At 30.7% G+C, this 10,704-nt stretch overlaps 1 protein-coding gene across 5 annotated transcripts; it reads right to left on the minus strand.

Annotated features, from left to right (window-relative positions):
* Positions 1–2,905: 2,905 nt before the first annotated feature.
* On the minus strand, positions 2,906–6,471 carry LOC118054782 (transcription factor bHLH144). 5 transcript variants are annotated; one of them, XM_035066479.2, is made up of 4 exons: positions 6,292–6,471; positions 5,562–5,693; positions 5,097–5,284; positions 2,906–4,307 (listed from the first exon to the last, which is right to left on the minus strand). In XM_035066479.2, exon 4 carries the CDS (start codon positions 4,011–4,013, stop codon positions 3,294–3,296), a length of 720 nt encoding a protein of 239 aa, XP_034922370.1. In that variant the 5' UTR covers positions 4,014–4,307; positions 5,097–5,284; positions 5,562–5,693; positions 6,292–6,471; the 3' UTR covers positions 2,906–3,293. The 5 variants fall into 5 exon arrangements, with proteins under 5 accessions (XP_034922370.1, XP_034922372.1, XP_034922371.1 ...); XM_035066481.2 differs by having other exon boundaries at positions 5,562–5,698; XM_035066480.2 differs by having other exon boundaries at positions 5,097–5,241; positions 5,562–5,707.
* Between the last annotated feature and the right edge of the window lie 4,233 nt (positions 6,472–10,704).

A 10,704-nucleotide genomic window follows, 5' to 3' on the forward strand; every position in this document is an offset into this window, starting at 1 on the left:
TCCATTCAAATTCTCTATCTCTAAAAGGGTTTCTGGCTCTCTCTCTGTAATATGTGATCTGTTGAGAGAAAGAGGAATGGGAGTGCCGGTTTTATGGGAGAGGGAGATTAAGCTCGTTTTTTTATTAATGAAAACCCAACGGGGAGGAGGGCTTGTTCTTATTGTTTTTTTATGGGGCCTGTTGAGGGTATTTTAATAATTGCATATAATGAGGACTGGCTGACACACGTTTTGATTGATTTTTATTTCAAAAAGTCAAAAATTATGTTCGAGCCGCCTTTTGTAAGGAAGGTGCTGTGGAATGCAATTTTTTTTAATGGAATTTTTATTTAGAAATATATTAAAATAATATTTTTTTTATTTTAAAAATTTATTTTTAATTTTAGCATATTAAAATAATTTTAAAATATATTAATTTAAAATAAAAAAACAATAAGAACAAACTTGACCGATGTGGTATAGTATATAGATACATTTTTTTTAAAAAATTTTAATTTTTTTTCTATTTAAAATAATTTTTTCATATTTTCACATTTTAATATACTAATATTAAAAATAATTTTTTAAAAAATAAAATAATTTATTTTAATATATTTTAAACCAAAAATATTTTAAATTGCTATCATTATAAACAATAAAAAACACACCAATGAATTCTCCCACCCATCCATAGTTTGAAAAAAAATGAAATTAATTCTAATAAACTTACCTTTGTAATCCAAAACTTGTGTCAAATTAAACTAGATTCAAGTTTTAAAAAACTATGCTAAACAACTTTTTTGTAATTTAACATATTAAGTCTATAGATTATTAATAAGATAAAAAATATATTGATGTATTCAACTTTGCTTTCAAATACTTTTATTCCAAGGAAGAAAGCACCATCTAAGCTAATTATACTGCCCCTTATCATCAACAGTTTTCTAATGGCCATCCACTACCATTGTAATGATTCATTTATTACATGTATCGTAAACAGATGATGAAACAAATATCTACTGGATCCGAGTTTTCGTACCTGAATTTTTCGGTTCATGTTGATATCACCTGGAAGCAGGGGTCGAGCAAGAAAAAAAATATTAGAGGGGTCAAATTATAAATTAGAGGGAAGAAAATATTTCTGTTATTTTTATTAAAATTATTAATATTTATAAGGAAGGGGCATTTTCTTGACCCCTGCCAGCCCCCCTCCCTCAGCCATTGCCTGGAAGCATAGTTGTCAAACTTGATCCGGGGTTGATTCGGTTAAGAGATCGGGTCACGGGTTACACGTCTCAACCATAAAAAATAAAAAAATACATATTTAAATTTTTAATATTTTATATGAAAAAAAATTAAGAAACAACTAATGTGAATATAAGTTATATATGTTATAAATAATGAAGTTTAAAAAAAATATATCAATTTTTTTTTATCACACATTGAAAAAAAAATAACATTTTTCTTGTGAATATATATATATATATATATATATATATATATAAAAGGATTTTAAATCGTATATTAAAAAAATAACTTTTTTTTTTAGAAACATAGAGTATATATATTAAAGGATTTCAAATCCTATATTGAAAAAATAACTTTTTTCTTCTAAACATAGAATATATATACTAAAATGTTTCAAATCCTTCAAATCTCACATTAAAAAGATACTATATAATCCTTTTAAGTTGAAGTATTTAAATCAAAAAGTTTTTTTATCTTACATTGAAAAAACACAATTTTTTTTCTTATAAATATAGAGTGTATATATATATATACACTAAAAAGCTTCAAATTTCATATTGAAAAAATAATTTTTTTTTTGGAAACATAGAATACACATTAAGATTTCAAATCTAACATTGAAAAAATAAAATATTTTTCTAATATTTATATAATAAACTTTAAAAGTAATTAATACTTAATAATCAACTAAAATAAATATATAAAAAAAGAAAGGTCTAGAAGAAAAACCACGTTATATATATAAAACAAATCTTGTTTGGGTTCGCTTAGATCATGAATCAACCCGACAAATTTTTACACTCTCCAGATTTTTTGTCTTATTTAGATTGGTCGACCTATCAAACCAGTCTGGTCTAGATTTAATAAATATGTCTAAAAACTTATGAAAGCATTTATGAGTGTCAATAATGACCTGTCGAGCTGGGATATGAATTTAATAACTATGCCTAGAAGCTTATGAAAGCATTTATGAGTGTGGAGCCCGTGCGAGTATGGATTTAATACTTATGAAAGCATTTATGAGTGTCAATAATGAAATATTGTAAGCATAATAAAGTACTAAATCCATATTATTAGCTACTCGACCAAATTTATCCTGGGACCTGTTTAAGGCAACAGGCGGCAGCAGGAGCTTAATGTTGCCCCGCTTAGAATACTGAGAGAAGGCATGTGAGCGGAAAAGAAAGCAACCATGCATGCTTGAAATCTCATCTCCTTGTCCCTACCACCCAACAGGATAACAAAGGAAAGAAAGAGGTTCAGAGCATCAAAAAGGGAGCCATAGAGAGCCTGAGGCACAGCCAATGTCGTGCATGCTCCCATAAAGTGATGTGATATCCACTTAGGTCACTTTTAAGAGGATTACAACTTGGATCCAACTGTATATTAAATTATAAAGACCTAGATACCGCCCTGACACTCCACTACCTTATGGGACTGCAAAAGGTTAGAAAAGCACCATGCATGCATGATCATGACATTAATGTCTCTAAATTCCCAGCGGATGAAGCATCGAGAATGGCAAAGCAGAGCATTAGGGGACACTAAAGCATGTCGAAAGCATAAAGGGGGAGAATATACGACAGAGCAGCAGATTTTTCAGGAAGCCATTGCCCACACAAATTAAAGCCATTAAACATACAACCTAGATCTATAAGCAAATGCTCAAACAACAAGATCCGTATGAAGCTCTCATAAAGGAGGAGCATAGCATTTAGTTATGTTTAGAGTACAACACGAAATAAAACCACAATAGCTGTAACATGCTGGACAGAATAACTGACAGGCAGGAAAGAGTACTGATACTACAAGTTTATTCGAACGCCCCTACTCTTCCTTCTATTGAAGAGTGCACAGTAAAACGTTTTATAGAAGAATTCAAGGGACTAACCACCACGCAGCGCCCCTATGCTAAATAGTTGGGGAAGGTTGAACACTTCGCGAGCTGCCGATACCCTCCTCCGTCTAAATCCCAACCTAACACGAGAGAGGAGATAACAAACTTGAGAACAGGATGCGGATACGTTAAAAATAAAGCACATTTACCACGGAGATCAAGTTCAAGTTTAGTTCTTGAAATTGCCAACCCCAAGCTTTTGCACTTCGACTTTGAGAGACTTGAGGTACCTGACAGCTTCATCTAGAACAGTAACAGTATTCATTTGGTCGCCACCGGGTACAATACCTCTCAATGTCTTCACCATTGTCTTCATTTTCTGCCGTTTCCTCTCACTGTTAGAGCTGCTACCACTGCTTGAGCACTTCTGGACAGAAGATCCTTTTTTCATGGGTTTTGCACCGTAACTGGAGCAAGAATCGGGGGAGCTACTTCCATAATTTCCGCAGGTGCGTGCGGTGCTGACCTCTTCCCCATCACACTCTTCTGGTTCTTCCTCTTCCAAACTCATTAATGCATCAATATCATCTGAATCTTCCTTCAGAGATGATGAAATTTCTCTTTCAACATTGTAGGTGTCTGTCCTTTCAAAATTCTCTTGGATGTAAGTTGCATGGATATTAAAGCCAGGACCACCATGATTGTGGGCAACTGCAGGGTTGTACATAACCTGGCTTCGGTGATCAGCTTGATCAAAAATAATGAAATTCCTCGGACAAATCTCTGAGGATTGAAATTCAATTCCATGCACAGGCATCAAGTGCTTTGCAGCTAGAGGTTGAACTGCAGCAAAAGTAGTTGCGACTGGAAAATGCATGTTATTATTGTCAACTTGATTTGTAAGTGGGGGCATTGCCTCTTTCGAGTGGAAGTACTGATCACTATGCATCGGATGCTTGTCTTTAATCAACAATTTTGCAATAGTGATGGATTTTGGGTCTCCTATTGGCAATTATTCAGTATTCAATTGATGAAGATCTAAACTGATGAAAAGACTATATAGCATATCAAGTTACTGCCATCCTGGCATAAAAGAGCTGCCTATCCAAAATGAACCACCAGAATCAAATTCTTTATCTCTGTCTAATGTATAACCAACAAAAGCCGTCCCAAATCCCAATGACCGGAGCTTTGTAAGACTAGACTACGTAACAGGCTTAAGTAACTGGCGGAAATACTCAGCCTGAAATAACAACAGAGAATTTTCATATATTAGTTGAGCGTATCAATGGACTCAATTGCATAATCCAAAGTTAAGGTTAAAGAGAAGTAAACAGGAAGCCATGAATAAAAGCATCCATATAGAGGTAGAACAGCCAAATGAATAATATTTCATACAAAGATATGATACTGCCAGATAAAATGAAAGATTCAAGCACATCCTTCTAAACTCAGATAAGATTTACTGTTGATTTAGCAAAAGCAACTGATTTCTCCCATTATAGCAGATAATGTTTCTAACTAGAACAAGATTCCAAGATGCAATACCTGTTGGGACACAACAACCCACTCAACAACTGGAAAACAAAATTTATCAGTCAACAAACTAAAGAGCAGCTACTTTTTAGCATACAATATTCGCTTCAGAGAGAAACAAAGATCACAGCAAATTAGCATAAAATGAACTGAGGAAGTCTTGTATTCACAATGAGTTCCCTAGAACTTGGTTCCTTAGTTTACCAATCCTAAACACAAGGAGAGGACGGCAAAAAAAATGCTACCACAGATAAGCAAAGGCTTTTCAAGAAATCAGAAATACAAAATGTGAGTGATTTAGAATCTTCTCTTGCTGTTAACATCATCTGAACATGAGCACCTTATTCTATACCGCCAGTAAATTTACATAGGTGCTGTTTTTTGCTCCATGTGTCATAAACAACAAGAGGAGACTTAAGAATATTTACCTCAAAATAAATGCTAAGTGGAGGAAAGTGCAACAATATTTTAAAGCAAAATGTAGCTGTTATATTACCTGACAAATTTGCATCACTTGATAATACGCAGTAATCCCAACGCTCATTTTAATCTCCCCTACTCCCTTCACAGCTCGATATCTCTTTATGGTTACCGCAATGTACATTCTCACTCCTAAACACCACTTTTGAATTCAAACCACCCTAAATACAAGAGTTTCTTCAGAACTTACAAAACAATTGCCTGCTGCAGTAAATAATGGGCTAATATTAAAGAAAATAAAGAGGGGGAAACAAGAAAAATAAGCATCACAATGGAATTTGGACTTTCAAAATTAACATTTCAACCAATCAATTGTAACGTTTGACCTTTCAAACATCCATTTTGTAAGAATCGTGATAAGGCATAAACTTTTGTCAAAAGGTATGGTAAAGGATAAACTTGAAATAATTTCCCATATCCTCCTAGTTTCCATAGCCAAGATTTAAACAAGGAAACAGGCGTTAAAATGAGAGAGTCTCACCACAAAAACAAACAAGATTACAGTATGACACGAAAGAAGACCACCAAGCGAACACAGTTCCTGCTATAGTTCACAAAAGAAGAAGTCCACGGCATGTTGTTCTCCTCCAAGTGTAAAAAATTAGAATTTCCCCTGCACTGTCGATACTGATCACATAATACATAAATAAATACAAACAATAAATGTTATTATTATTTAGCAGATAAATATTCAAGATGAAGTGCGATATCAATCTATAATGAATCATAAACACCAAAGAGAATATAACCCCATGTCAAAATCCATACCAAGGTTTTAGCAGACAAAACAAATCCTCTACTAAAAATAAAAAACATATAAGTTCCCTTCACTTTCTTCAACGTTCTTAGCAGCAAACAAGCAGAGCATAACCCCCCAAAAAAGATCAGAACAAAACCAACTAAAATTCCAAAACTAACACAAAAAAATCACAGCAGTAATTACATCAAAGAAAAAGAAAATCTTAGCTTCTAAGGACCAAATCAGTAACCTAAAAGGTTTACTTCAAAAAAAAAAAAAAAAAACCTGCCAATCCTTGCATAACCAAAGTACAGAAAGAAACAAATTTAAATGAAACAAAAACATATATGCATATATATAGAAGGGTAAATGTTTGGATACAAAACCAAAGGATTTTAATCTTACAAGAATACAAAACAAACCCACTAGATCCAAAGCTCAGAATTGAAGATCTGTAAGAAGAAAATTTTACCTAAAGAGACAGATAGAGAGAGAGAGAGTGAGAGTGAGAGAGATGGAGATGGAGATGGAGATGGAGATGGAGGAAGGGAGAGTAGAAATGCAGAGCCAGAAACTTCGACTGGATTTTGTATCTCTGTCTGGTGTCTAGAGAGAGAGAGAGGATTTTTTTATTGTACTGACAATATAAAATTGAAAATTAAACATTATTTGTATTTGTTTCGCAGCATTATATTATATTAAAGTTAAAATTAAAAATTAATATTTTACGAAACTCTAAAATGCTTAAGAAAATCTTTCTGCACATACTCATAGATTACTATTCACTTCCACAATAAAATTATTTTTCTCTCTCTCTTTATTGAGAACATTTAATGTCTTTGGTTCAGGTATAATTCAATCTTTTTAATTATTTATTAGTTATTAAAAAATTAATGAGAATATATGCATCATTTAAAAAAACAATAAAATAATTAATTTATTCTCAAAGTAAAGAAAAATTAGAGCTATCAAATTAATAACGGGTGTTTTTGTAATTTCATTCACCTCTAAAATTAGAAAAACTTTGGCCATCCACGCAAGGGCATGTTAGTCCTTTTATAGTTTTTTTTTTTTTTTTTATAAATTCTAGATTCATTGATGGCATTTTAGTATTTTTCTTAATAAATTAATATTTAATTCTAAAAAGTTGATGGCACTTACCGTTTATATATCAGTGCGTGGAAAGTATCTTATGATTTTGGCAACTCTTGCAATTCTTTCTGGTGGTCAAATCCTATCATTTTACCATGTTATTGGAAACGTTGTCATGTCTTTTTTTTTTTTTTTATGGTTTGGTACGTGGTAGTAGATGATGAAATGGTTTGTCACTAGTGGTTATTTTGGTTTTTATTTTATTTTATTTTATTTTTTCTCTCCTACCTAAAAAGTACATATTAGTCCTTTTTGTTGTTTATGTTTCAATCCTTATTCTTTTTATTTCTATTTTTTTATCCTTTTAAAAAAGTTTTGTTTATTTTTAATTTAGTCCTTCATTTACAATTTATCATATATTATTTTTTCCAATTCAACCCTTTTTCTTTTGATTCATAGTTTTTTTCCTTTGGCCTTTTTGTTAAAGTTTCATTGTTTTCAATTTCATCTTTTAGTTAAAAGTTTATGGTGTACCTTTTTCAATTTGATCCTCATTCATTTGATTTTTTTTCTTTTTTTAAAATTTGTTTTTCTTTTCAATATAACCCTCCAATCAAAAGATTTTGGTTGCCCTCTCATTTATTTTTATTTTTATTTTCACCCTTATTTTTTTAATTATATATATATATATATATATATTTTATTTTAGATCCTTTTGTGTAATTTTTTTTTTTCTTATTTCACCCTTCAGATTTGTTGGTAATTGAGCTCTGTGATTTTTTCTATTTATGGTGCTTTCAATCTAATGACTCAATTTACAGGTTTTGAAATGTTAACGCAGGTCGACATTCTTTTTTTAGCTTATATTCTTTTTTGATTTTATCATTTGATATTTTTTTCAATAGGTAAAAATATTAGCTTCATGCTTTCTATCAATTTCTTTTCTACTAGGTTAAATCGGTCTCATTACTTGTTTCACATGTTTTGCAGGTTAACTTGGTTTGACTCTCCCTATATTACTTAGGTTACATGTTTTTCATGTTAACTTAGGTTGACTCGAGTTATTATTTTTTTTTTAATTCAATTTTGTGCTTCTAGTGTTTTTTTTTCAAGTTATTGTGATCTTATTTTTAATAAAAAAAAGTGTCCGCTTACTATCATTGTCTTTTTTTTATTGTCTAATTAAATAATTACAACTTATTAAACTCAATCGAGCCTATAACCCAAGTTAGTTTGTTTTTCTTATTTCTTTTAAACGTGCTTGCATGCCTAAACTATAGGACAAATAAACTCTTAGTGGTCATTGTCCATGGACCTTGGCTGCATAAATAGATGTTTAGCCAACTAAGCCATATATAGGCTCATTCGATTACTTACTAACATTACCTGAAAGGACTGCCATTGGTCATGGGTCTCGATTAGGAATAACTGGTCTTTCTATTAGACATGCCAATTCACTAGTTGTTTTTAGAATAAATAAACATTCACTTGTTGTTATTTTGGAAACAATAGAAATGGCAACATGACTTAGATCTTATAAATGATAAGTTTTGGCCCAACCATCTATCTTTTACATCTTGGGTCTTACACTAGACCTATTTTTAACCATTGATGATCATGGAAATAAACTATTGATATATTAGGCACAATAGATCCATTAGAAATAGAAGACAAAAAATAATGCAGTTTATCATAAGTAGAATATATATTTAAGGATGATAGTATCTTTCTTTTAGGATAACCAGTCCCTTGTTTAGAATTCTAAAAGACCAATCAGGGTTTATAATTATTATAATACTAAATAGTGATTTCTTTATATCTCATACATGTTTCATATCTTCCCTCATTTCTCAAACAAAAACTTAAAAGAAAAAAGATGGTTGTTACGATGTCAAGTGCAATAAGAATAATATTAGGGTTATGTTTAGTTCAAGTTAAAAATTTAAAGGTTAAGAGTTTGGGAATTAAATGTTAAAGGTCTAAAAGGTTTTTAAGGATATTTAGTTGATGTGTTAGCTAGGGACCAATAGATTTTAAATTGAAAATTAAATAAAATAAAATTGACAGATAATAAATAATTATATAATGACGGGATTTAATAGTGTTTCAATAAAAAAGAAGAAAATGAATGAAATAAATAAATCAAATAACAAAAAAAAATCCTCATAAGTGAGAGGTAAAAGTGAAATATCATTTTTAAAATAACCATCAATAATTGTTTTTATATTTAAAAAAGTTATGTAAATAAAATGAAACAGTTAATGTGGGAATGAGGAATACAACCCAAAGATAAGGAAGATAATGCTTTGTTGCCGATAATTATAAACAATGACAAAATTATAAGTTTTACAGTTCTCCTGTTAACACTTTGTTTCTTTCCATTTAAAGCTCTCATGCAAATCTCCTCCTTTTGTTTCAAGGAAAACTACTTGAAATCACCTCATGTATGTAGTTCAATTTTTTTTTTGAAAGTCTTAATGATCTAATTAGACAGATTTAGAGTTGTTTTGAGTTTATATAAACATTATTTGAAGATCAAATGTTCTTTTCAACTTCGAATAATTGCTTTAATGCTAAGTTATTGTAAACAATAAGTCGTATAAGTGTTCAATTTCTAATAGTAATTCACACGAACTACCAATAAAAAACTTCTAAATCTTTTTAGGAGAGAGGGGTTAATATACATTTAAGTATTAGTTTTTTTTTTCTTTTGTGTTTTAAATATTTCTGTACTGTACTTTACTCATAAAAAATAAGAGGTATTGCTTTTTATTTATAGAAAAACCTAAAAACCCTATAAATGATAAAATATTAATTTGCCTCTTAAATAATATAACATATATTTTAAATGGCTAATTTTATAAATTTTTTCAATCAAGTCCTTGATTGTTTCTAGGTCTAGAATTGTAATTCCCTATATTAATTACTTTCTAATCCTTAATTTCTAAAATTTATTTACAATCAAGTCATACTTGATTAATCATCTCATTTTAATTTCTAACCAATGATTTTTATGTATGTGACTCATTAGGTTTCCTAATAAGTTGGTACAAATATAAATCACAACCTTAAATACAATAGGATTAAATAAATTAAACAAATTAATTTATTATCAATTCAATAATTAATTGGTTTATATTTAAAAATCAAGTATAATGTCTAACAACCTGTCATGATCCCCTTAAATATTAAAAAAAATCATAAGTATTTTGACTTAATTTTTTAGAGACCAACTTCTTATTATAGTTATTATCCTTTTATTAATAATCTTCTCTTCCAATTAGATATAGAGCATGGAGTGTGTTTATTTTATTAAATTATGTTCGTCCTCATCATCATAGTTCTTATTCTTCAAATAAGATATGTGATTTGTTTGATTGGTGGAAACCAGATGAGATGAGCCAGTGGATAATTCAATCCAATGCATGACAATGCAGGTTTGGAGGCCTTCTGGTATGCCCCATGGATTGCTCCACTTGTGGATGCCTACTGGATGAGGAAGTGGAAGTGGAAGTGGAAGTGGTGGAGACGGTGGACGGTGGTGAATAATTTGGCGACCTAATGGATTAGTGTTTGTGCATGTTCGACATGTGCGTTTTAGGTTCTGCCTAGCATTTTTTTTTTTTTTTTTTATCATCCTGTCATTAGAGATCAATGAGTATCTTGTCAGATGTCTGTTTCTATAGTGAATTTCATTTTGATTTCTTTTAATATGTTTTGGCTCTCTCGCTAGCATCAGTGAATCCAGAAATTCTGGGTCCGATCACCATGGGAGTCGTGTATCCTGAAATCC

The sequence above is a fragment of the Populus alba genome, chromosome 11, assembly GCF_005239225.2.
Source record: "Populus alba chromosome 11, ASM523922v2, whole genome shotgun sequence".
NCBI classification, from domain to species: domain Eukaryota; kingdom Viridiplantae; phylum Streptophyta; class Magnoliopsida; order Malpighiales; family Salicaceae; genus Populus; species Populus alba.